The sequence below is a fragment of the Mobula hypostoma genome, chromosome 3 (assembly GCF_963921235.1).
Source record: "Mobula hypostoma chromosome 3, sMobHyp1.1, whole genome shotgun sequence".
Taxonomy (NCBI): domain Eukaryota; kingdom Metazoa; phylum Chordata; class Chondrichthyes; order Myliobatiformes; family Myliobatidae; genus Mobula; species Mobula hypostoma.
This window is the reverse complement of record NC_086099.1, coordinates 46,732,630-46,760,564: the sequence shown is the minus strand read 5'-3', so window position 1 is coordinate 46,760,564 and position 27,935 is coordinate 46,732,630. Positions and strand designations below refer to the sequence as shown.

Genomic DNA, 27,935 nt, shown 5'->3' with positions numbered 1-27,935 from the left:
TGCTGTTTTAGTTAACTGTATACATGTGTATGATTGAATGACAATTAAAGTTGAATTTGAAATTAATTCTTCAAGTTGAATGTTCGATTGTTCATCACCACGCTCCTCATTCAATCTGTTGCAGAATTCTGAACTGTGGCACAAGCGCCATAGTATTGCAATAGGGGAAGTAGCAGAATGCAGAATTGTTCATCGGGAAGAGGTGTCCCAGGCGACCGTGGAAGGGATCTGGAAATCAATGACACTCGCACAGTACGTATATTTTTTTTGCTTCCCCTGTCTGTTTCGTTCTCCAGCAACCCTTGTACCCACCCTGGAATTCCAAGGGGCCCTATTCGCTCCCTAGCCACCCTTTTTATATCATTATAGAACATTTTAGGATTTTCCATTACCTGCCTGATCCATCTCATGCCCTCTCTTTGTCCATCTGATTCCCCCCTTAAGTGTATTCTTACTATTTTTAGTTAAAGGGATTCACTTATCACTGACCTGCTAAACCCCGCGTATGCTTCCTTTTTCATGACCAGAGCCTTAATCTCGCTTTGTTTGCCAAGGTCTCCAAGCTTGCCAGCTTTACCTTTCACCCTAAAAGGAACATGCTGCTCCTGGACACTTGCTACTACAATCCTGAAACAGTCAAAGTAAAATTATTATTAAAATATGTATATATGTTACCATTGCTACCTTGAGATTCCTTTTCTAACCAGCATTTAAAGGACAGTTAGGAAATACAATAACATTTATGAAAAACTACACATAAAGACTGACAACCAACTTGCAAAATATGACAAGTTTGGTAACATAACTATTAATAAAAATAAATAATACTGAGAACATGAGTCATTATGTCCTCGAAATTGAGTCTATAAGTTATGGAATCAGTTCACAATTGTGTTGAGTGTAGTTAACCAAACTAGTTTAGGGGCCTTATGGTTGTAGGGTAATAACAGTTCCTGACTTGATGGTGCAGGACCTAAGGCTCCTGTATTTCCTTCCTGAAGGTAGTAGCAGGAGAGCATGGCTTAGACGGTGGATGTCCTTTATCGTGGATACTGCTTTCTTGTGGTGGTGCTCTATGTAAATGTGCTCAATGGTGGAGAGGGTTTTCCCTGTGCTGGACTGGGCTGTATCCACCACTTTCTGCGGTCTGTTCCATTCCTGGCCATTGCTGTTTCCATACCAGGCTCTGATGCAATCAGTTGGGATACTCTCCACTGCGTATCCATAAAGTTTGTCAAAAGTTTTAGATTTGGCATATCACCTATGCAAACTTCAAATTAAATAGAGCTGCTGATGTGTCTTTGTGATGGCACTTGCATGCTGGATGGAGGACAGATACTCTGATAAAATGCTGAGGAATTTAAAGTTACAGACCCTCTCCACCTCTGATTCCCTAGAATGGCTCATGAACCTTTGGCTTCTTCCTCCTGTAGATGATGATCAATTCATTGGTCTTGCTGATGTTGTGTTGTGGCACCATTCAATCAGATCAATTCTCCCTCCACATGCCGATTTGTCACCACCTTTAGCTTGGACAGTAGCAATGGTGTATCAGCAAACATAAATCAGGCATTGGAGCTGTACTTCAAAGTTTAAAGTAAATTTTATTATCATAAGCTGGTCATCACCGGCTTCTGCTGTTGTGTCTGCCAAAATTACTCTATTGATAAAACCGTCCTTTGTATAGCCGGTTTGAGGGTCACAACGTTAAAGGATTGGCGGGATCATTGATGTAATCAAGTCTGTCATATTCTAGATTCTTTATCTCCGGTGAAGGCAACCAAGCTCATGCTTTTTTTGTAGGGAAAGCCCTCTATTTATTTTTTTTCTCCTTCCCCTTTATCCAAGAGGAATGTTATGGAGTTAGATGCACTATACAACTTGGTCTCTCAAAAATCTGTCAATGAAAGTGAAGTAATTACAAGTGTCAGAAAAGTTCAAAGTAAATTTATTATCAAAGTACATATGTCACCACATACAACCCCGAGATTCATTTTCTTGTGGGCATACTCAATGAATCTATAGAATAATAACCATAACAGAATAGTCATAGTCATACTTTATTAATCCCGGGGGAAATTGGTTGAATCAATGAAAGACCATCCAAGTTGGGTGTTCAATCAGAGTGCAGAAGACAACAAACTGCAACTACAAAAAGAAGAAATAATAACTAAATAAGCAATAAATATTGAGGACATGAAATTAAAGTCCTTGAAAATGAGTCCATTGTGTGTGGGAACATTTCAATGATGGAGCAAGTGAAATTGTCCCCTTTGGTTCAAGACCTGATAGTTGAGGGGTAGTACAGTAACTGTTACTAAACCAGGTGGTGTGAATCCTAAGATTTCTATACCTTTGTCCTGATGGCAACAGTGAGAAGAGAGCATGCCCTGGGAAGTAAACAAGTAGAGTAGGTCAAGCACACAGCCTAGTGCAACTAAACTGATGGTGATTGTGGAGGAGATGCCGTGGCCATTCCACAGGGAAGTATCAAGGCCCAGGTCTTAGAACTTAGTTTTGAGGTGCTGATGGTGTTGAATGCTGAACTGTAGTCAATGAAAACCATCAGTATGTAAGCATCTTCACTGTCCAGGTGTTCTTGGGTTGAGTAGAGCCAATGCAATGACATCTGCTATTGACCTGTTGTAACGGTAGGCAAGCTGGAGTGGATCTAGGTCATTCCTCAGGCAGGAATTGATTTGCTTCATGACCAACCTCTCAAACTGCGTCACAAGTGGATGTAAGTGCTGCTAGACTGTCAATGAGGCAGGTTACTATGTCCTTCTTGGGCACCAGTATAACTGAAGCCTACATGAAGCAGGTGGGTACCTCAAATTGCCAAAGGGAGTCATTGACATTGCCTGTAAAAGTCCAGCAAAGTGATTAGCACAGGCGTTCAGCACTCCGTCTGGGCCAGGTGCTTCCGTTTGTAAACCCTCCTGAAGGATGCCCTCACGTTAGCTTCAGAGATCGAAATCACAGGGTCATTGGGGGTTCTAGCATCCATGGTCTGTTGGACAAAGAGCATAAAAGGCATCATAGAATTATGCTCACTAGAACCAAACAACTCCCTGACTTTACTTGTTACTTGCACTTCTTTCCCACAGAGAAGGACACTTTTGGACCTTCCTGTCCTCTATATATTGTTTCAGGAAGCTTTCCTGGACACATTTCACACATTGCACCCCATGTAGGCAGGACGCTTTGGTGGCCCAGTCAATTCAGGGGAATTAATTTCTCTCACTAATACATAGAAAACCTACAGCACAATACAGGCCCTTCGGCCCACAAAGTTGTGCCGAACATGTCCCTACCTTAGAAATTACTAGGGTTACCCATAGCCCTCTATTTTTCTAAGCTCCATGTACCTATACAAAAGTCTCTTAAAAGACCCTATTGTGTCCGCCTCCACCACCATTGCTGGCAGCCCATTCCACGCACTCACCACTCTCTGCGTTTTTAAAAAAAAAACTAACTTACCCCTGACATCTCCTCTGTACCTACTCCCAAGCACCTTAAACCTGTGCCCTCTTGTGGCAGCCATTTCAGTCCTGGGAAAAAGCCTCTGACTATCCACACGATCCAATACAACCCTATTATTCCTACAACTTCTCTGCACACCTACTCCTTAAGTTGCACTGATGATTGGGGAAAGCTCCAACCTCCCTTTGTTTTTAAGTTCTACCCATATAGCCTCACTGGGCAATCCCTCACTCTAAGTACTGTTGTAACATACTCCCTTATCAAAAAGGCTACACACCCACCTCACTTACCTATATCTGTCATACTTGTATCATATCTGTATCCTGGAATACTGAGCTGCTAGTCCTGCCCTTCTCTCAGGAATGTTTCTGTTATGGAATAGTCCTCAGAGCCAAACCTTGAGTTTATCTGCTTTTCTTGTTAAATGCTGAGCATTGAAATAAATTTAGTGTAATTGAGTATTCTTTTCCCTGCCTTGTGCTGTTCCTGGCTCTTCTGAGCGTAGGACTTGCTCTTGATGACTACTGCTTTATTCCATGACTTGCTCCTGCTCAGTGTCTCACCCTTCTGCCAATCTAGTTTAAACGAGACAGCATGGTACATCATAGCAGTTATCACAATCACTTTATAGCACTAGCTATAGTTGATCAGGGTTCGAATCTTGCCACTGTCTATAAGGGGTTTGTACATTCTCCCTATGACCATGCGTGTTTCCTTCTACTAAGACAGTACCGTTAGGGTTAGGTTTTAAGTTGAGGGCATGCAATTTTGGTGACAGAAGCATGGCAATACTTGTGAACTATCCCAGTACAATCCTCACTGATTTGAATTGACACAAAAAGCACATTTCATGTGACAGATCAAGCTAATCCATATCTTTAGCTAATCTTTATAAAGCTAATTTTTACTTTCCCATCTAATACTAGCATATTTCCTTGCAAGGATATTGATCCCTCTCTGGTTCGTGCAACCCATCCCTCTCCCTCTTGCACAGGTCACCTCTACCCTAGAGAGGACCCCAATGATCCACGTACCTGAATCCTTGCCCCATCCACCAATTAGTTCTTCAGCCACACATTGGTTTTGTCTATCTTTCTCTTTCTGGGCTCACTAGCACATGGCATCAGGAGGAGTCAGAAATCATTACCTTTGAGGACATGCATTTTAATCTGTTGCTTAACTTCCTACACTCAGTCTGCAGAAATTCTTCCCTTGTTCTGCCAATATGTACAATAACATCTGGCTGTTCACCCTCCCCCTCATATTTTCTGCAGCAACTCAGATATATCTGTGATTCTGGCATCCAGGAAGCAACACACCATCCAGGTGTCTCTTCTGCAGCTACAGAATCTCCTGCCTGACCCTCACTGTCAAATCACCAATCATTATCACACTATCTGACTGCACCCATCTGCTGAGCCTTGAAACCAGTCGGTATTTAAGGGGGGGAATGGCAACAGGGGAACCTTGCATTGACTGCCGACTCCTGTTTCTTTTCCTGGTGATAACCCCTTTTTTTTTTGTAACCTGTACTTTTGGTGTGATTACCTCAGTACAAATATCACTTGTGAGCTTCTTAGACTCCCAGATGATCTTGAATACATCCAGTTTCTTGACCTGTTCTGTCAGAAGCTTCAGCTGGGTACACTGCTCGCAGATGAAGTCATCAGCAAGACCTGGGGTTCCCCATCTTCTCACAACTTGGAGGAGTATTCCATTGCCCTAACTATGGTCATGCCTGCATTGAATCAGATACCAATACTGAACAAGAAAAATTAAATCAGAAAGGGTAAGATGAGGGAACACACACTAGTCCTTATCAAGGGCTCAGAAGTGGAAAGAATGAGCGGTGTCAAGCTCCTGGATGTCAGCATCTCTGAGGATCTATCCTGGGCCCAACACGTTGATGCAGCTACAAAGAAGGCATGGCAGGGCTGTATTTCAAGAGGAGTTTGAGGAGATTTGGTATGTTGCTAGACAGTGACAAATTTCTACAGATGTAACATGGAGAGCATTCCAACTGGCTGCATCACTGTCTGGTGGGGGTGGGGGGAATGGAGGCTACTGCACAGGAACAAAATAAGCTGCAGAAAGTTGTAAACTCCGTCAGTTCCATCATGGACACTAGCCTCTGTAGTATCCAGGAAATCTTCAAGGAATGATGTTTTCAAAAGGCGGTGTCCATCATTAAGAACCCCCATCACCAGAATATGCCCTCTTCTCATCAGGAAGGAGGTACGGAAGCCTGAAGGCACACACTCAGTAATTCAGGAACAGCTTCTTCCCCTCTGCCATCAGACTTCTGAATGGATATGGAGCCCATGAACACTAACTCACTACAACACACATAAAAGTTGCTGGTGAACGCAGCAGGCCAGGCAGCATCTGTAGGAAGAGGTGCAGTCGACGTTTCAGGCCGAGACCCTTCGTCAGGACTAACTCACTATACTTTTTTCTCTTTTTGCATTATGTATTTAATTTAACTTTTAAAAAGAATGTATGCACTATAATTTACAGTTTTTGTTATGTATTGCAATGTACTGCTGGTGCACAGCAACAAATTTCATGACATATACCAGTGATATTTATTCTGATTCTGAAATCCTACCAGTGTGCCTTCACCAATGTCTCTTAAGCTGAAGGCTCAGCTCCTCACTTTCACTATATCTGTTGTAAAAGGAAACTTCACTAAACTTTGCCCTCCTTTTATTGCCCTCTAATTAGCTAATCAATGATACTTACTTTTCAAAGTTCCTGTTTTTATTTCCAAGCAGGTGGATTATTTGCTCACTTTCTTGACACACCAAAGCCTTTTGAGCCACAACCTCCCCCACCCCTTTACCTGCTCAGTCTCATAATGGCCACTCCCAAAATAGCAACTTTTTGTAAAGTGGCAGAGCAACATAAGGTGCATTGCTGCCACCTACTGAACTGGAGTGTGGAGAACAGATAGGAAGTATACCCACTTAATTCCTTCCTCCCCCCCCCCCTTCCAATAATATCAAAAAGTAATGTGTGGAACTGCATTCAAGCAATATATTGTATGCTGCACTGTTTCAAGTGCATTCCCTACAAATGCCACTGTTATGCATATAAACTCTGAACAAGGAATTATTCAACCTAGTATGTAAACTTGTAGGCATAACTTCTTTCCTCCTTTTATACCCATCTCCCAGTTGAGTTTCCACCATCCTCTCTGAATTTTGTATAAGTGCCATCATTTCTCTTCCTTATCTCATCTTTGTTGCCACAGTGATTGAATATACTTTTTCATTATGGCTTTCACCTCCCCTTTATGCAAAGACACCACTATATTTACATCCTTGATTTTAAGTTATTGCATGGCTAGAATGTCTGCCACCTTGTTTCCTTCAACCCCAACATGTGCAGAAACCCGTAAGAAATGGATACACAAGCCAAGATCCTGCAGCCTATCAGATGTTGTCCAATCTAAAAAAGAGTGTCTGGCCTACAATTTGAAATGTCCTGTTTTAATAGATGTCAAAACTGATCATGAATCAGAGCACAGAAGAACATACTCAGTGTACTACCAAGGTTAAAATGATAGCAGCAATCTCAGATATGAATATTGATATTTCATTTGATAATCTTATTAGTCACCTGAAACTCAAACAGAAACACCTGAGCGACCTGTCTCTGGATCATTTAAACCATCTGTATAGATATACAAGAAGCCATAATATCTGCCTTACATATATTGCTGAATTATCTGTGCTCCTGATGTACAATCTTATCTTTTCTTGAAGGCTTAAGTCAACCACAGGCAAAGGGAAAACCATGGAGGAGCAACAGAAAGGGATACACTAGGCCCATATTCCATATTAAACAATACAAGATTTTGGGCCCATTAATTTCACATCCACCCAGAACTGAGATCTTATGAATGCACTGCTTCCAATACTCTATTAATGTTGTCAATATTGGATGATCAATTTTATGTCCTCTCATTAGCCCAGTAAACCATTGCCAACTGTAACCTGCGTAGATGTAAAGGTACTTCATCCACTTCTAATGTGGAAATTGGGGTGATTTAATAGCACCACAACATAATCTCAATTCTTGAGAATGAACTTTATCAAAGGGCTTTAAAGCTGCTAAAGGCTGACCCATAAGCAATGCATCCATAATCAAATGCAAATCTGATTAAAGCAATATATGTTGTTTAAGCGACCTCCTACTCACACCCCAATCACACCAACTAAGCACCTGACCACATTAAGGGCTTTTTTATACTTCTCTAGAATGTTGTTCACATGCACCTTCTATATTAGCTTTGTGTTGACGTACCTAGAAACTTTGCCACCTACTCCTGTTAAAAGATTTACCATATGACTTGATCAATTGTGAGTGTAATGTTCTTTTTAGAAAAACAAATAACATGAATCTTTGCAACAGAAATTTTAACCCCCCCCCACTGATGTCCCCATTCCTCTACTTCATTAATAGCTGCATGCATTTTCCTAACTATATAAATTATAGCTTCTCTTCCACACTGCATTATCATCAGCATATAACAATTTGGAAATGCCTGAGTCAATATTTAAGACAATACTAATCATAATATTAAAAAGGAATGGGCTACACACACTCCCCTGAGGAATCACGTTCACTATCTCATATTCCTTAGATAATGTTGTTCCCAGCCTAACTTGTCTGTTCCTGTCACACAAAAATCTTTGAAACCAATTGAACAATAATACCTATTCCCATCTTTACAGTTTTAAGCAGCAATCCTTGCATCCATAACATATTGTAAGCTTTCTCTATTCAGATAGAACTGCTACCCCTGATACTTTATTAATTGGGCCTTACGTTTATCAGATTCCAAATTTAACACTGAGTCAATGGTTATTTTTCCTTTGCGAAATCCAGATTGGTATACAGCTAATTTTCCACTACTTTCCACAAAATAACGAAGCCTTGCTATGACCATTCGTTCCATTATTGTTAGTGAAATAGGTCTATAACTGGAAGGATCTGATTATTCCTTGCAAAGTTCCACTATAGGGATAACAGCTGCTAATATCCAGGAAGGAGGAAGCCACCTTCCAACCCATATCGTATTGAAAAACCAAAATAAGTTTTGAATCCGATAACATACTATATCAAATGCCATCTTTTCCAGGTGATGTCTGACCAGCCCTTTTAAGTTCAGACAGTATAAATTAAACATCAAGCAGCAACTAGAACATTTTGTTTTCTCAGTAATCCGAGGACAGCTTGCCAGAACCATTTCTCGATAAGCAAGCAGAGACCCTTCTTCAGTACTGCGAAGGAAGGGGGAAGGGGAAAGAAGCTAGCTGGAATGTGAAAGGTGAAGCCAGGTGGGAGGGAAAGGTCAAGGGCTGGAGAGGAAGCAATCTGATAGGAGAGGAGCAAAGGGGAAGTAATAGGCAGGTGAGAAGAAATAAAAGGTCAGAGTAGTGAATAGTGGAATGGGAGGAGGGGGGAACAATTTGTTTATCAGAAGGAGAAATCACAAAACCAAATGATCAGGAAATGTATTTTCACACAAATCAAGTACATCCCAATTTATCTTTCTAAAATTCCAAGTGGAGATATTAGAACTTTCCTCTGATACAGATCTATTCCCATTCTACAGATAATGGGAAAATGATTACTCCCCACTGTTGTATCATTATACACTTCCCAGTTACATACACTTGCTATATCCTCAGATACCAGCACAAGGTCTATAGCAGAAACAATGTTATTCAATAGGTTTATCCTTGTACTCCTACTATCATTCAAGCTCACCAAACACTTTTCTTCCAGAAAGTATTCCACTGCTGTCCTATTTACATTTGTGTCAGTAGAACCCCACATAGTACTCTGCGTATTAAAATCTCCACACCATATGACCCTGTATCTCCCACTTCGACCTGCGCTTTCCAATATATCAGGTGTTAACCTTTCACTAGGGTTATTAAAAAAATTATCTGCCCCTCACCATTCTTTCCTCAAATTTCAAGCACAATTGACTTATGAACAACTCCAATTTCCATAACTCCGTGCTATCTCATTTGTGACAAAGGTAGTTGAGGGGTGATCATATAGAGATGTATAAAATGAGGGTCATAGAATGCACACAGTCTTGCCAAGGGAAAGGAGACCAAAAAGGTTTAAAGTGTGTATCAGATGAGCTGCCAGTAAAAGTAGTTGAGGCAGGTACAATAATGACTTTTAATAAAGGACATTTAAGTGTATGGAAAGGAAACGTTCTTGGGCTTAGCTAGGCTCATTGGTTGGTATGAATGAGTTGGGCTGAAAGGCTTGCTTCCACGCTGTATTTTGTCTATGATTGGTAAATGGTGGAGAGATGTGGGTCAAGGTATAGGATGTATCAACGGCCAGAAATGAAGAAATTGATCCCTTTACCAAGATCTGCAACATGGAATAAGACTGCATAAGATGAAGAAATAAATATATAGTTCAACTGCAGTATTTAGAATTAGGATTTTGTTAGTATGATTAGGCTCCTGGACAATTTATCCAGTGAAATATGTCTACTCTTGAACACAGTTTCAAAAATTGAAATCATGTGTTAATAAAAAAAAACTTTCCTGAGTTGGTATTAAAACACTAAATGTTCCCTATTCTTCCAGTCACTCTTTGTTCCTATCTGGACTAACGTGCATGGGATTTTTTTGTTTAATTGTTGTTTATACTATAGTGACTTCACAATCTGCTCCATAGTTTCAAGCTGCTGAGTGTTAGTGGTTGCAGATGAGCTATTCTCTCCCATCTGGGGTAGGCAGACATGCAGGTCATGTTAGTAATATCACTGTCTTGACAATGGATATTTAAAAAAGAAATTATATAGTCTATAATGTTTTCTTATTAATCAAGTTGTTAATGGAGTTATTGTGAAATGTTTATTGCACAGACTTTAAGGTATGAACATAATAGCTGTTCATATAGTATGTCACTAAGAGAAGAGTTAATATATTTTGTATTTGCCAATCTTCCAGTTTGCAGAAAATCTTAGGGCTGGCTTCTCTGGAAGGTGTGTTGGATCCTAAACACCTCAATCCTAAGTACATCATCTATAATGTTCATCATGTTAATAAGCAAGGAGTGGTGTTTCTAGAGAATAAATTGGGTATGTATATTGAATATTCTAGAATCTAAAGGCTAAAATGACATTGAGAAATTATTTTTGGTAATTAAACCAATTTGAAAAACAAATTTCCAACTTGCATTTTTTGGTTTTGAGCAATTTTTACCTTTATCTCTGTTTTGTTTGTTGTTATTGTTTGTGGGATTCCTGATGCTGGGTCAAGTTTCTTACTTCTGGTGAATCGACAAAGTTTTCTGTGTGCTACCGCAAAATTTTCTGTAAAATATTTGCTACACAGCTACGTAAGTCTGATATCCAAATATGCATTCTCCCTGTCAAAACTCCTATGTGCAAAGTAAGAACAAAAGTTAAAGTCTTTTTCCCCTTGCTCCTTGCCCAGTATATTAAGACTAATTGAAGCACGTATACAGTGGCATGCAAAAGTTTGGGCACCCTGGTCAAAATTTTTGTTACTGTGAATAGCTAAGCAAGTAAAAGATGAACTGATTTCCAAAAGGCATAAAGTTAAAGATGACACATTTCTTTAACATTTTAAGCAAGAAAACTTTTTTATTTCCATCTTTTACAGTTTCAAAATAAAAAAAAGGAAAAGGGCCCAAAACAAAAGTTTGCACATCCTGCATGGCAGTACTATGGCAGAATGGGAAGCCCATTCTGTAAAAGGGCTGAATGGTTTGGAGTTTGTCAAAGGTGTGCAAGATAGTTTTTTGCAGCAATACATAGAGGTACCAACTAGAGAAGGGACACACATCAAAGTTGCTGGTGAACGCAGCAGGCCAGGCAGCATCTCTACGAAGAGGTGCAGTTGACGTTTCAGGCTGAGACCCTTCGTCAGGACTAACTGAAGGAAGAGTTAGTAAGAGATTTGAGAGCAGGAGGGAGGGATCCAAAATGATAGGAGAAGATAGGAGGGGGAGGGATGGAGCCAAGAGCTGGACAGGTGATTGGCAAAGGGGATATGAGAGGATCATGGGACAGGAGGTCCGGGGAGAAAGACAAGGCGGGGGGGGGGAACCAGAGGATGGGCAAGGGGTATAGTCAGAGGGACAGAGGGAGAAAAAGGAGAGTGAGAGAAAGAATGTGTGTATAAAAATAAATAACAGATGGGGTACGAGGGGTAGGTGGGGCATTAGCGGAAGTTAGAGAAGTCGATGTTCATGCCATCAGGTTGGAGGCTACCCAGATGGAATATAAGGTGTTGTTCCTCCAACCTGAGTGTGGCTTCATCTTTACAGTAGAGGAGGCCGTGGATAGACATGTCAGAATGGGAATGGGATGTGGAATTAAAATGTGTGGCCACTGGGAGATCCTGCTTTCTCTGGCGGACAGAGCATAGGTGTTCAGCAAAGCGGTCTCCCAGTCTGCGTCGGGTCTCGCCAATATATAGAAGGCCACATTGGGAGCACCGGATGTAGTATATCCCAGTCTGCATCGGGTCTCACCAATATATAGAAGGCCACATCGGGAGCATCGGACGCAGTATATGCCCCACCTCATACCCCATCCGTTATTTATTTTTATACACACATTTTTTCTCTCACTCTCCTTTTTCTCCCTCTGTCCCTGTGACTATATCCCTTGCCCATTCTCTGGTTCCCCCCCCCACCCCTGTCTTTCTCCCCGGACCTCCTGTCCCATGATCCTCTCATATCCCCTTTGCCAATCACCTGTCCAGCTCTTGGCTCCATCCCTCCCCCTCCTGTCTTCTCCTATCATTTTGGATCTCCCCCTCCCCCTCCCACTTTCAAATCTCTTACTAACTCTTCCTTCAGTTAGTCCTGACGAAGGGTCTCGGCCTGAAACGTCGACTGTACCTCTTCTGGCCTGCTGCGTTCACCAGCAACTTTGATGTGTGTTGCTTGAATTTCCAGCATCTGCAGAGTTCCTGTTGTTTGCGTAACTAGAGAAGGGGCAGTGTTTGATCTGTTAGGGAATGCGATAGGGCAGGTGACGGAGGTATGTGTTGGGGAGCACTTTGGGTCCAGTGATCACAATACCATTAGTTTCAATATAATTATGGAGAAGGCTAGGACTGGACCCAGGTTTGAGATTTTTGATTGGAGAAAGGCTAACTTTGAGGAGATGCGAAAGGATTTAGAAGGAGTGGATTGGGACAATTTGTTTTATGGGAAGGATGTAATAGAGAAATGGAGGTCATTTAAAGGTGAAATTTTGAGGGTACAGGATCTTTATGTTCCTGTTAGGTTGAAAGGAAAGGTTAAAAGTTTGAGAGAGCCATGGTTTTCAAGGGATATTGGAAACTTGGTTCAGAAAAAGAGAGGGATCCACAATAAATGTAGGCAGCTTGGAGTTAATGAGGTGCTCAAGGAATGTAAAGAATGTAAAAAGAATCTTAAGAAAGAAATTACAAAAGCTAAAAGAAGATACGAGGCTGCTTTGGCAAGAAAATAAATCCAAAGGGTTTCTACAGTTATATTAATAGCTAAAGGATAGTGATGGATAAAATTGGTCCCTTAAAGAATCAGAGTGGACGGCTATGTGCGGAGCCAAAAGAAATAGGGAGATTTTGAACAATTTCTTTTCTTCAGTATTCACTAAGGAGAAGGATATTGAATTGTGCAAGGTAAAGGAAACAAGAAGGGTAGTTATGGAAAGTATGATGATTAAAGAAGAGGAAGTACTGGTGTTTTTAAGGAATATAGAAGTGGATAAGTCTCCAGGTGTGGACAAAATATTCCCTAGGACCTTGAGGGAAGTTAGTGTGGAAATAGCAGCGGCTCTGACAGAAATATTTCAAATGTCGTTAGAAATGGGGATGGTGCCAGAGGATTGGCGTATTGCTCATGTGGTTCCATTGTTTAAAAAGGGTTCTAAGAGTAAACCTAGCAATTATCAGCCTGTAAGTTTGACGTCAGTGGTGGGTAAATTGATGGAAAGTATTCTTAGAGATGGCATATATAATTATCTGGAGAGACAGGGTCTGATTAGGAACAGTCAACATGGATTTGTGTGTGGAAGGTCATGTTTGACAAATCTTATTGAATTTTTTGAAGAGGTTACTAGGAAAGTTGACGAGGGTAAAGCGGTGGATGTTGTCTATATGGACTTCAGTAAGGCGTTTGACAAGGTTGCACATGGAAGGTTAGTTAGGAAGGTTCAATCGTTAGGCATAAATATGGAAGCAGTAAAATGGATTCAGCAGTGGCTGGATGGGAGACGCCAGGGAGTAGTGGTGGATAACTGTGTGTCAGATTGGAGGACGGTGTCTAGCGGTGTGCCTCAGGGATCTGTACTGGGTCCAATGTTATTTGTCATATACATTAATGATCTGGATCATGGGGTGGTAAATTGGATGAGTAAGTATGCAGATGATACTAAGATAGGTGGCGTTGTGGATAATGAAGTAGGTTTTCAAAGCTTGCAGAGATTTAGGCCAGTTAAAAAGGTGGGCTGAAAGATGGCAGATGGAGTTTAACGCTGAAAAATGTGAGGTGCTACATTTTGGTAGGACTAAGCAAAATAGGACATACATGGTAAACGGTAGGGCATTGAAGAATGCTGTAGAACAGAGGGATCTAGGAATAATGGTGCATAGTTCCCTGAAGGTGGAATCTCATGTGGATAGGGTGGTGAAGAAAGCTTTTGGTATGCTGGCCTTTATAAATCAGAGCATTGAGTATAGGAGTTGGGATGTAATGTTGAAATTGTACAAGGCATTGGTGAGGCCAAATTTGGAGTATTGTGTACAGTTCTGGTCACCGAATTATAGGAAAGATGTCAGTAAAATTGAGAGAGTACAGAGGAGATTTACTAAAATGTTGCCTGGGTTTCATCTCCTAAGTTACAGAGAAAGGTTGAACAAGTTAGGTCTTTATTCTTTAGAGCGTAGGAGGTTGAGGAGGAATTGATAGAGGTATTTAAAATTATGAGGGGGATAGATAGAGTTGACGTGGATAGACTTTTTCCATTGAGAGTGGGGGAGATTCAAACAAGAGGACGTGAGTTGAGAGTTAAAGGGCAAAAGTCTAGGGGTAACATGAGGGGGAACTTCTTTACTCAGAGAGTGGTAGCTGTGTGGAATGAGCTTCCAGCAGAAGTGGTTGAGGCAGGTTAAATGTTGTCATTTAAAATTAAATTGTATAGATATATGGACAGGAAAGGAATGGAGGGTTATGGGCTGAGTGCAGGTTGGTGGGACTAGGTGAGAGTAAGAGTTTGGCACGGACTAGAAGGGCCGAGATGGCCTATTTCCATGCTGTAATTGTTGTATGGTTATATGGTTACTTAGTAACACCCCCTTTGGCAAGTTTCACAGCTTGTAAATGCTTTTTGTAGCCAGCTAAGAGTCTTTCAATTCTTGTTTGGGGGATTTTCGCCCATTCTTCCTTTGCTCATTGCGGCCAAAAAGTTCTATTCAAAAGGTTCAAAGGAACATCTAAACAAGCCTGATGCATTTTGGAAACAAGTCCTGTGGACTGATGAAGTTAAAATAGAACTTTTTGGCCGCAATGAGTGAAGGTATGTTTGGAGAAAAAAGGGTGCAGAATTTCATGAAAAGAACCCCTCTCCAACTGTTAAGCACGGGGGTGGATCAATCATGCTTTGGGCTTGTGTTGCAGCCAGTGGCACTGGGAACATTTACTGGTAGAGGGAAGAATGAATTAAATTAAATACCAGCAAGTTCTGGAAGCAAACATCACACCATCTGTAAAAAAAAGCCAAAGATGAAAAGAGGATAGCTTCTACAACAGGATAATGAACCTAAACACACCTCAAAATCCACAATGGACTACCTCAAGAGGTGCCAGCTGAAGGTTTTGCCATGGCCCTCACAGTCCCCCGACCTAAACATCATCGAGAATCTGTGGCTAGACCTCAACAGAGCAGTGCATGCAAGACGGTCCAAGAGTCTCACAGAACTAGAAGACTTTTGCAAGGAAGAATGGGCGAAAATCCCCCAAACAAGAATTGAAAGACTCTTAGCTGGCTACAAAAAGCGTTTACAGGCTGTGATACTTGCCAAAGGGGGTGTTACTGAGTACTGACCATGCAGGGTGCCCAAACTTTTGCTTTGGGCCCTTTTCCTTTTTTGTTACTTTGAAACTGTAAAAGATGGAAATAAAAAAGTTTTCTTGCTTAAAGTATGAAAGAAATGTGTCATCTTTAACTTTATGCCTTTTGGAAATCAGTTCATCTTTTATTTGCTTAGCTATTCACGGTAATAGAAATCTTGACCAGGGGTGCCCAAACTTTTGCATGCCACTGTAATGTTATTTGGTAAAGATCAAAAAAGGCTAGTGATCAAATTTCAAAATTCTCTGGATCTCTTGTTTAGTCATGTACCTGTGTATGTTTGTTGCCAAACACAAAGCCTGTGGAAATTACAGAGAATATCTTTCCAAAAAATAGGGTAAAATTGTTTGAGGTGGTGTTAGAGGTTAAAATATTATGAAAAGTTCTAAAAACATTTTCTTTTTTTAAATAGATGAGCTTCCACATTGGGTTCTGTCAGCTATGAGGTGTCTGGCAAACTGTAAGTATACATGTAGTTGTCTATAATGTTTTGACCTTGTTAAAATAAATTTAATGGATCAATTAGATTTGCAAATTTTTCAGTTGCAGAAATTTGATGGAACTTGAAACAGAGAATGTACTCCTCACTCTAAATTCTGGAGTTATGACACTTGCCATATTTTAAATAGGTTTGCAAATGAAAGTCTGCTGGGAGCTGCTGGAGTGTTTGTGGTAGACATGAGTTTACTGTTACTGTGTAGCTGATTGTTGGCTCTGGTGATGGGAACTTATGGAAATGTTCTTAGAATAATTGCCCTTTAGCATACAGAATTGTGCAGACTGAGCATGAACTCCAAATCCATTCTTTAAAATTAAAAGGAATATTGCGTGCAAATATATTCATTGACTATTTTCCTTTATGCTCTTACAATAGTGTTCCAAAGTATATTTTTAAAAATGTAGACTCAATTCACCATTTGAGGCCAATTGTAAAAATTAATTTGATCTTTTAGAGTTCAAACCCTTCCTTTCCCTTCCCACCCATTTAGCAGTTTTAAATGTATGAAGGAAATTCATATAATGAAGGGAATGTGACACACCCTGTTGTGCTGGTCTATTTTCTATTCTCTATTTGATGCTATCTAAATGAATTTGGTTGGAAACTTGAATGGACACATTTGTATTGGAGACTTTCCTGGGTTCAGCTTTGCTATGGTGCTGCGGTTAGGGATATAGTGTTTGATATCTTTCTGTAGTTTGGCAATGGAGTGTACATGTCTGCAGGGAAAACATCCCCTCTAGTATTTTTCTGGAAAAGCTGCACAAACTAGAGTGCAGCTTTAGATGGTCTCTGGAATAGCATGCATAGCAATGAGACCAGACTAACCTGGTTATCTGTCCATTTAGTGGGAACACAAAACACAAGCTGGATGACTGTTTTGTTGAGAATGCTGTTCGGTCGACAAATGTAACTCAAGGTTCCAGTTGTCACATTAGCACTCTCCTTCTATCGTGGTCTCTTGCACTTCCAACAAAGTTTGGTGCTAGCATGAGGAACAGCACCTAGTCTTTCATCTTGACATATTACAAGCACTCAAACTATGTTGTGAGTTCAACAATGTGAGGCAATGCTTATCACCATCATTTTTATTTACTCCTGGTACTCCTTCCAAATTTAATTTGGTGGTTTGGTGCATCATTCACTGGGCTGATCTTGCTGCAGAATTTGAGTTTGCTTCAGTATGAGTCCCGAGATCGAAAGTCCTCTGTTGGGCAGCTGCTCAAGATGAAACTTGAAAGGGAATGCTGCATGCTTTTCCAGACCACAGTTGTAAATCTGCAATCACCAGTGAGGTGAGTGATTGTCTTGGCCTCAACACAGCTGTCCCAAGAGCAGCGTTTATTGGGAGAGAGACTCTGACCGTACAGGGTGGATCCGGTGCAGAGGGCCCTTCTCATTGCTAGTCGAATGGGTAGTATTTATTATGAGTTCTGGTTATGAAGCAGTCTGCTTAGGTAACCCACCTTCAGGATACATTGTGTCCTTTTCCATAGTACCTGTGTGATGTTCTGTGCTTCCCATTGCCTGATTGATTTGGTGTGTTTTCCTGACAGAACATTGCCGCAAGAGAGTTGTGCAGCAATGTCCATCTGAATGAGACGTTGCTCAACCATGAAACAAGCCCATCCTTCAACACCGTGGCCAGGTAGTGTCTCAGCATGTGGTGACACTTGGCGTTTGCCTACCTTGGTTCTACATGTGACTTGATTCAGCCATACACAAAGGTGGCCATCAAAACGAGGACAATGTTTGATGCATTTCTCCTCTCTCCCCCCCCCCCACTGTCTCTCCTGATGTCGGTCTTTACACCCCCCCCTCCCCCACTGGTTATCTTTTAAATTTGAATGATGCTTTCTTCTTCATGGATTCTGACATGCTGCTGGCCAGAAATGCGGCATTGTACACGTCCAGCAGGTTTGGCCCTATCCCGTCTGTCAGACTTGGAGCATCTTGGCTGGTAGGCCGTTGCTTCTGGGAGTTTTATTTTCTTCACGGGTATAGATGGAGCCCATCAGCTCGTCTAGGCTTGGTGACTGGTCTCCTGCTTGCTGTCATCTAAGATCCTTGTGATAAGATAGGAAGTTCAGAATCAGAATCGGATTTATTATCACCGGCTTGTGTCATGGAATTTGTTAACTTAGCAGCAGCAGTTCCATGCAATACATAATATAGAAGAAAAGAAATAATAATAAATAAGTAAATCAATTACAGTATACTATATTGAATAGATTTTAAATCATGCAAAAAACAGAATAACATATATAAAAAAAGTGAGGTAGTGTCCAAGGGTTCAATGTCCATTTAGGAATCGGATGGCAGAGGGGAAGAAGCTGTTCCTGAATCGCTGAGTGTGTGCCTTCAGGCTTCTGTACCTCCTACCTGATGGTAACAGTGAGAAAAGGGCATGCCCTGGGTGATAGGGTCCTTAATAATGCACGCTGCCTTTCCGGACACCGCTCCTTGAAGATGTCCTGGGTACTTTGTAGACTAATACCCAAGATGGAGCCAACTAAATTTACAACTCTCTGCAGCTTCTTTTGGTCCTGTGCAGTAGCCCCCCCGCCCCCCCGCCAATTCCAGACAGTGATGCAGCCTGTCAGAATGCCCTCCATGGTACATCTATAGAAGTTTTTGAATGTATTTGTTGACATACCAAATCTCTTCAAACTCCTAATGAAGTATAGTCGCTGTCTTGCCTTCTTTATAACTGCATCAAGATGTTGGGACCAGGTTAGATCCTCAGAGATCTTAAACCCCAAGAACTTGAAATTGCTCTCTCTCTCCATTTCTGATCCCTCTATGAGGATTGGAAGTTCTGGGAGGCTGTGCTGTCTGGGGCCTTGCAGTTACACAGTTTGACAGAAGGGTATGTGGAGCATTAATGTTAGTCTGCAAGGATGTTACTGAGTCTTTAAGGTTGTGTATCAGAATTCGCCTTTGTGAACCTTATGATAGAAGTAACATGACCACATGGTCCTGAATTGGAAGATGATCTTGGTGGCTTCCGAGGCAAAGAGAGAGTCTTGCCACCTCTTTCCTTGGAGGTCCTCCCTTACATCCACCCCTTTACTGCAGAAAAGGAAAATTCTGCAAGTTGATCTGAATTGATGTGATCCCCTCTGATACTGTCTTGGTTTCTGAGCTCCTTTTGATGTTTTCTTCAGTTGCTTACCAACACTGCGGTGGGGAGCTTTCTGGTTCTCCAACCTGCCCAGTCCCTCTCTAGTTCCTCAAACTTTATGTTCAACTTCAATGTTCCCCTGTCTGCCTTCTAATCTTCCTGTATGTGATAGTTAGCTAAAAGGAGGCAGTGGCGTGCATGACGTCAATGGATCTGACTGTGACTGTCTTTGACACGGAGGAAAGCCCTGTTCTGGACTGGGCTGAATAACCTCATCTGTGGATTGTGTTGCATCTTTTACCATTTCTACCAGTCTTGAAGAGCTTTCCAGCACTGCCATATTATCCATTTGAAGTCTGCAGCCAGAATGGTATGTCACCAGCAGCAGTGGAAACTGCTAGAGGACATCCAGCTGCTTGCTCTGTGGTGGAAAGGTGTGCATGTGGATTAATCTGAGCAGAGTGTTATGCACATTACATCCATGGCTGGGATATGCCCTCCAAATGTATATCAATGACTTGGACTACGGGATTAATGGATTTATGGCTAAATTTGCCGATGATACAAAGATAGGCGGAGGAGCGGGTAGTGTTGAGGAAACAGAGAGCCTGCAGAGAGACTTAGATTAAGGGAATGGGCAAAGAAGTGGCAAATGAAATACAATGTTGGATAGTGTATGGTCATTCACTTTGGTGGAAGAAATAAATGGGTTGACTATTATTTAGATGGAGAGAGAATTCAAAATGCAGAGATGCAAAGGGATTTAGGAGTCCTTGTGTAGGATACCCTGAAGTTTAACCTCCAGGTTGAGTTGGTGGTGAAGAAGGCGAATGCAATGTTGGCATTCGTTTCTAGAGGTATACAATATAAGAGCAGGGATGTGATGTTGAAGCTCTATAAGACACCCGTGAGACCACACTTGGAGTATCATGTGCAGTTTTGGGCTCCTTATTTTATAAAGGATATACTGACATTGGAGAGGATTCAGAGAAGATTCACAAGAATGATTCCAGGAATGAAAGGATTATTATATAAGGAACGTCTGGCAGCTCTTGAGCTGTATTCCCTGGAGTTCAGTAGAATGAGGGGGGATCTCACAGAAACATTCCGAATGTTAAAAGGCATGAACAGATTAGATAATGGCAAAATTATTTCCCATGGTAGGGGATTCTAGGACAGGAGGGCATGACTTCAGGATTGAAGGACATCCTTTTAGAACAGAAGTGCAGAGAAATTACTTTAGTCAGCGGGTGGTAAATCTGTGGAATTTGTTGCCATGAGTGGCCAAGTCATTGGGTGCATTTAAGGCAGAGATAGATAGGTTCTTGATTAGCCAGGGCATCAAAAGGTATGGGGAGAAGGCAGGGGTGTGGGAATGACTGGAAAAATTGAATCAGCCCATGATTGAATGGCCTACTTCTGCTTCTATATCTTATGGTCTGATGGTCTTATTTGGTGACAGAAGTTGCCTCCCCACAGCAAGATACCCATACTGGGAGCTGGAAGTGTCCCTGACTGTGTTGCTAACCCAAGGGGATGTCCTTGCAATCAGGTCTGATTGTTGCAGTAGTCCACAGAGAGAAGGAAGAATTTTTGCTCCTGCAAAGTCTTGCAATATGCTTACGACTATTGCTCTAGGATGCACTGGCACCATTGTTTTTTTTAATTGTGTGGGTCAAATTTCCATCATTTAATTCCTTACAAGAGAATATCTGCAGATGCTGGAAATCCAAGCAATACACACAAAATGTTGGAGAAACTCATCAGGCCAGGCAACATCTATGGAAAAAAGTACAGCTGATGTTTCGGGCCGAAACCCTTTGACAGGACTGGAGGAAAGACGCTGAGGAGTAGATTTGAAAGGTGGGGGCGAGGGGAGAGAGAAACACTAGGCGATAGGTGAAACTTGGGGGGGGGGATGAAGCAAAGAGCTAGGAAGTTGATTGGTGAAAGAGACAAAAGGCCAAGGAAGAAAGAAGAAAGCCGGGGGCGCGGGGGGGAAAGGAGCACCAGAGGGAGGTGATGGGTGAACAAGGAGATAACATGAGAGAGGGACGACAAGGGGATGGGAATTAGTGAAGAGGGAGGGATGGAGGCATTACTGGAAGTTTGAGAAGTCAATGTTTATGCCATCAGGTTGGAGGCTACCCAAACGGAATATAAGGTGTTGTTCCTCCGACCTAAGTTTGGTCTTATCCCTACAGTGGAGGAGGCCACGGATGGACATATTGGAGTGGGAATGGGAAGTGGAATTAAAATGGGTGGCCACTGAGAGATCCCGGATCTGGCGAACAGAGCATAGATGCTTGGCAAAGCGGTTTTCCAATCTACGTTGGGTCTCACTGATATACAAGAGGCCACACTGGGGGCATTGAACACAGAATGTGATCCCAACAGACTCACAGGTGAAATGTTGCCTCACCTGGAAGGACTGTACGGGGCCTTGAATGGTAGTGAGTGAGGAGGTGTAAGGGCAGGTGAAGCATTTGTTCCACTTACAAGGATAAGTGCCGGGGGGGGCGAGTGGACAAGGGAGTCATATAGAGAGCTTTACCTGCAGAAAGCAGAGAGTGGAGGGGGGGAAGGAAAAGATGTGTTGGTGGAATAACTCCTTAATCATTCCGTTCCACGCGTGACCTGGTACATTGTATGGCTATGTGGTCCAAGCTGTTTTTTATGACTTGTTTTCTTTTTCCCTTTCTCAGGGCCAAACGGAAGTGAATTGAATCAACCAATGTATCCAGGGTTTGAAAGAGATGTATTCAAAACAATAGCAGACTATTTTCATAAACCAAAGGAGCCCTTGTTGACCTTTGAGTTCTATGAACTTTTTATTAACACTTTAGGTGGGTGCTTAATAATATACACAGCATAACTCTAAATAAAAATAAAATGTTTCTAATTTTACTGAGTAGGCTCATTTGGTTGAGAAGGTTGAGACAAGAGAATCTATTAGGCCAAAAATCTTTCATTATTGCCTATTTAGTAATCTTGACTCCCAGTTTAGCAAGAGCTTATCTAGTTCCTCATAAAACATGTTTTACAGTGGTAATCTGCACAAATGCAGCTATTGCTTAAGTTATGAAACATTCTGTTCCCGGGGTTGCCATCTATAGACATGAACACACCATTACTAAAAAGAGTGCAATGATCTTGTCTTAACAGATGTTTTATCCTAATTGAAAATTAAAGTAAAAATGTTTTGAATTTATCATGTAAGCAATTCATTGCAGAATGTCTTGACATTTGATAATGAATTAGACATAAGACATAGGAGCAGAATTAGGCCATCTGGCCTATCGAGTCTGCTCCGCCATTCAATCCTGGCTGATCTTTTTTTTTTATCTCCTCCTCATCCCTATTTCCCGGCCTTCTCCCCCTAACTTTGATGCCATGTCCAATCAAAAACTTATCAATCTCTGCCTGAAATACACCCAATGACCTGGCCTCCACAGCTGCAAGTGGCAACGGCATGTATCCTGAGGCTGTGTCCTCTTGTCCTAGACTCTCCCATCATGGGAAACATCCTTTCCACATCTACTCTGTGTAGGCCTTTCAACATTCGAAAGGTTTCAATGAAATCCCTCCTCATCCTTCTGAATTCCAGCGAGTATAGAACCAGAGCCATCAAACGAATTGCAAGATATGATAAATTAAAGCATAGAACCATTCAACATAGGAACAGGACCTTTGACCCATGATGTTGTACTCAACTCATTAAGCTTTTGACACCTAATCCCTTCTACCTACACATGGTCCATATTCCTCCAGTCTCTGCACTTTCATGTTTATCTAAAACCCTCTTGCCTTGATTATATCTGCCTTCATTACAACCTCTGACAGTGTATTTTAGGTACCCATCATTCAGTTTCTTAAATAAAAGACTTGCCCCACATATCTCCTTGAGCTTTCCCCCTCTCAAATCTCAGGGTTTGTATAATTTATTTATTCTTTGACAATAAATGTACTTGAATTTTGAAACCTTAAACGCATGCCCTCTAGTATTTACCACTTCAACCCTGAGACAAACATACTGGTTGTTTACTCTGGCTATGCCTCCCATAATTTTATAGACGTCTGTCTATAAAAACAACCCTAGTTTGTCCAACTTATAACATGTACGCTCAAATCCAGGCTGCATCCTCATTAACCTCTTCTGCAGCCTCCACGTCCTTTCTATAATGAGACAACCCAAAATGAAACATAATACTCCAGATGCGGCTCAAACAGTTTTATAAAGCTGCAACACAACTTCCTAGTTCTTGTACTTAAGGTCTCAGCTACTAGAGGTAAGTGAAGTTTAAGAGACTACTAGACAGGTATATGGAGGAATCTAAGGTGGGGACTTATATGGGAGGCAGGGTTTGAGGGTCAGCACAACATTGTGGGCCACTATTCTATGTTCTATGTCATACACCAGCTTTACCACTTTATTGACTCATGCATCCACTTTCAGGGAGCCATGATCTCTGCATCTATGTTGTTAAAGGTCTTGCCATTAGCTGTGGACTTCCTCTTTGCAATTGATCTCCCAAAGTGATATTGCCCAGATTAAGCGCCATCTGTTATTTTTCTGCCATATCTGCAACTGATTTACATCCTGCTGTATCCTTTGATATGAGCCACAACACCACCAATCTTTTGTCGTCTGCAATCTTACTATCCATGTTTTCATCCAGGTCACTTTGGAGATCCCAGTACAGATACCTGCAGAACAGCACTAATCATGGACCTTCAGCCAGAAAAAAGACAAATAGACTACTAGCCTCTGGCTTCTATGAGCAAACCAATTTTGAATCTAAGGCTACGTCCACACTAGACTGGATAAATCCGTAACCAAAGCCTTCCACACTGAAACGGCATTTTCTTCCCCCTGAAAATGGAGATTTTCAGAAATGCTCTCCAGAGTGAATAAATCTGAAAACGCCTAATATCCGGCGTAGTGTGTACGGGGTAACCGGCTATTTTTAACACCGCTGTCATGACGTGCCAGAACAAATGGTGGCAGCAGCGCGGCATTTCATTGTTTTCTTGAACGCAGCCTCCAACACCACAACAATATCTGACAATAGATGTGTAACAGCCTTATGTAACATTGTATGGAAATACAAGATAACACTGATGCAGACATGTTTTATACATTTAACAAGGTGCTTTTTAATGTATTGTTTGTGAAAACATTCAATAGATGCAATTGTCACTTCTGACCAGTAACTCGTTTTATTGCACGTTAAATACAGCAAAATAATACACAAAGACATGGCAAAAGTAAAGGCAGACAAATGAGGTAACAGCAAATTTCACTTTTGCCCAGTAACTAGCCTTATTGCATTTAGTTGTAGCTGTCGTCCCTTTCATCGGCGAAGAGACTATGGCTGTAGGAAATGTTTCTGGACAAATGCGCACCAAGTCTTTCATTTGGCAATTTCCTTTTAAGTTTTTCTAGTCTGTAACTGGACAAACGCGCACCAAGTACACTGTTTCCTCTTCGCTTGTTTTCTGTGTGTCCTGCGCATACCCAGTAGGAGATTTGCCTGAATACCTGTTTTCATGTGGACAGAGATATTTTTAAAAACGCCTAGTGTGGACACCTGTCGTTTTTATGTGAAACCGGCGTTTTCAAAATTATCTGGTCTAGTGTGGACGTAGCCTAAGTGAATGGCTTACTAAAATCCATATATGGTATTCAACAACCACTGTTCTACTTTAACAATCACCTTTGTCACCTCCTCAAAAAAGCTCAATCAATAGTGATCTGGCCCATACAGAACCATGTTAATTCTACCTAATGTTCATAAATTCTGTCCCTAAAGTTCTTCTTGAATAGCTTCCAGATGATCTATAATATTATCTGCAATGACAAGATCGTTACCGTCCTTGGACAAATGAACAACATTAGCTACTTGCCAGTCCTCCTGGACTTTGCTTGTAGCTAAAAAGGAAATTTGATCAAGGCTCTGACAATCTCATCTCTCACCTCTCAATAACCTGAGGTAATCTCATCAAGCCATGGGGACTTGTCTACTTTAATTTCTTCAGTGAAGCCATCACCAGTTCTTTCTTTATTTCAAAATGACCTAGCAGATTAACATGCTCTACACAGATTTCATCATCCTCCATGTCTTTCTCCACTGACACAAACTACTCATTTAGGACCTCGCCCACAATTAAACAAGATTAATTTAGGAAAACACTTAATTTAGTTTGTAGTGAACTGTTTGATTAAAATTGGCATATTACCTCAGCTTTGGGTAGTTTGTAGTATAGCAGCAGCTGTAACAATGTAGTTCAATCAGCTGATTTAAATTTTTCATACCAAGTTCAATTTGACTAATTTTAATTGTAGTGGCCTTCAGTTTAACTTTATACGTTTTCGAAAGCCAGGTCTTCTGCAGCAACAGCGAATTGGTATTGAAGCACTTCAAGTTTGCTGTCTTCTTTTGCCCCCTGAAAATCGGAGAAGACTTCAACTGTTAATACGGATGATGGCACGAATTGCTCTTAATGTTGAAATGCCCCCTCTTCATGATGCTATAGCAAGCAGAACACTGGTGAGATTTACACGGTTGATTCAATTGCTAGAAGTCCTTTGTAGATCCAAGGAATAATAACATAATCAAATAGTTGTAAACTTTCAGTTTAGTTTTAAAAATCTTAACTTTTGGATGAAACCCATTGTATCTACCTTTAAAGAAAATGCATTTAGATAATCATCAGCCAATGAAAACTGTTTGTTTGACATTCAACATGTGATGTATATCTCAGACTTCAGATACAACACTGTCAACTGCAGAAATTCTCTGATCACTCAGCAATAGTTAGGTGTATAAAGGGAGGATGGGAGGATGAATACAAGACCCTGGTGGAGGACTTTGTAGCATAGTGCAAGCTGAATCTTCTTCAGCTCAACATCAGTAAGTAAAATGAGATGGTGAAGCACTTCAGGAAGACCAAGCCTGCACTGCTGCTTATTACCATTGATGGTGAGGACATGGATATGGTGAGGACCTACAAGATCTGGGGGTGTACCTGGACAACAGATTTGAGTGGAGCACTAACACAGAGGCTGTGTACAAGAAGGGTCAGAGTCACCTGTACTTCCTGAGGAGACTGTGGTCCTTCAGAGGATGCAGTCCTCCCCTTCACATGTTCTACCAGTCTGTTGTCACCAGTGCAGTCCTTTATGTGGTGGTGTGCTGGGGCAATGGCATCAACACAGGTGACACCAATAGGCTCAATAAGCTGATTGGAAAGGCTGGCTCTGTTAAAGGAGTCAAACTGGACACCCTGGAGCTGTGGTAGAACAAAGGACCCTCCAGAAAATCCTGGCAGTTCTGGACAATGTTTCTCACCCTCTGCATGCCGCCTTGGCTGAACAGAGGAGCTCCTTTAGTAATAGACTAAGACAACTGTGCTGCTCCAAAGAGTGCTATATGAGGTAGGTCATTCTTACCCTTGGCCATTAGACTTTGTAATGAGTCAACCTAAAGCCGGGGAAATGATAACCGCCCCCCCCCCCCCATGTTAGACTGTTATTAACCTCAATTTACCAGAGCTGTGTTTAAGTTCTGTTTAGCTCATTTACTACACCCTGTGCAATGCTATACAATACTACCATCACTTATCTGGATGGTGTGAATGTGCACTCATTACTGTATAATATTATGGTACTTTTTGCACTATCATTTTATCAGTGTGAACTTGTAAATCTTGTAATCTTTGACTTGTAAACCTTGTACGTCTTATTTTTAAGGTAACTTTTCTTTATTCTTTTTTGCTTCTCTACTAATATTTGTATATCTGTGCACTTGTAATGCTACCGTGACACTGTAATTTCCTTTGGGATCAATAAAGCATCTATCTATATGTCAATCTAGATACCATTGCAGTGGGATGGTGAGCCTTGTACCTCATTACAAATTTATTTATTTTTCCTTTTTTCCTCCAGCATTCAGTTGTTCTTGCATTATGAGCTTTGAATAGGTAAGCTGAAGCTTGCAGGAATAGTAGTAGTGGAACAATTACTCGAGTCGAGGATGATGTTCTCCTAAGGAATTGTCTGTTGGTGGGTCCTCAGGTGGCTGTAGAAGCCAACATGGGATTGGCAAATTTTCATGCAGTGTGGACACGAGTAAGTGATGGTTGTGGTTAGGGGTTAGGTCTTGGTTGTTTAGTCTCCCCTTTTGGAGATGCTGCTTATTTTCTGCAGCACAGCAGGGGTTACTCTTATGTAGCACAGCTCCCTCTTGAACAGATTTCCTCCAGGTGTATCTATTGAGTGCAATGTCTTCCCAGTTTTTAGATGTAACGTTGATTTTTTTTTTTAGGCTGATTTTGATATTATCTTTGAAGCATTTCCTTTGCCCATGAAGGGCTTGCTGACCATTCTTCAACTGGGAGTAAAGGATCTGCTTGGGGAGACGCGAGTTAGGCATCTGAATGACATTACCTATCCATCGGAGATGGTGGAACTGCTGTTCATGTTGGCCTCCTCCTGTATGCTGGTGTTGGTGTGTCTGTCCTTTCAGCTAAGCCTCACCATCTTTTGTAAGAACCTTTGATGTTATTGTGCCAGGGCTTTCAAGTGCCTACTGTAGATGGTTCATGATACCGCTCCCTACAGTAATGTAAGAATGACGATACTCTGTACACCAAACATTTTGTTTAGACTGGGAGGCTGCTGTCTTCAGAGA

The 27,935-nt window shown here is 41.4% G+C and overlaps 1 protein-coding gene across 1 annotated transcript in view; it reads left to right on the top strand.

Moving 5' to 3' along the window:
• Positions 1-27,935, top strand: part of LOC134343972 (DEP domain-containing protein 1B-like) — a 55,583-nt gene that overhangs the window by 15,306 nt on the left and 12,342 nt on the right. Inside the window, exons 4-8 of the mRNA XM_063042971.1 lie at positions 125-252; positions 10,476-10,606; positions 16,032-16,079; positions 21,948-22,088; positions 25,627-25,793. Of these exons, the coding sequence (XP_062899041.1) occupies positions 125-252; positions 10,476-10,606; positions 16,032-16,079; positions 21,948-22,088; positions 25,627-25,793 (615 nt within the window). The remainder of the gene's footprint in view (positions 1-124; positions 253-10,475; positions 10,607-16,031; positions 16,080-21,947; positions 22,089-25,626; positions 25,794-27,935) is intronic.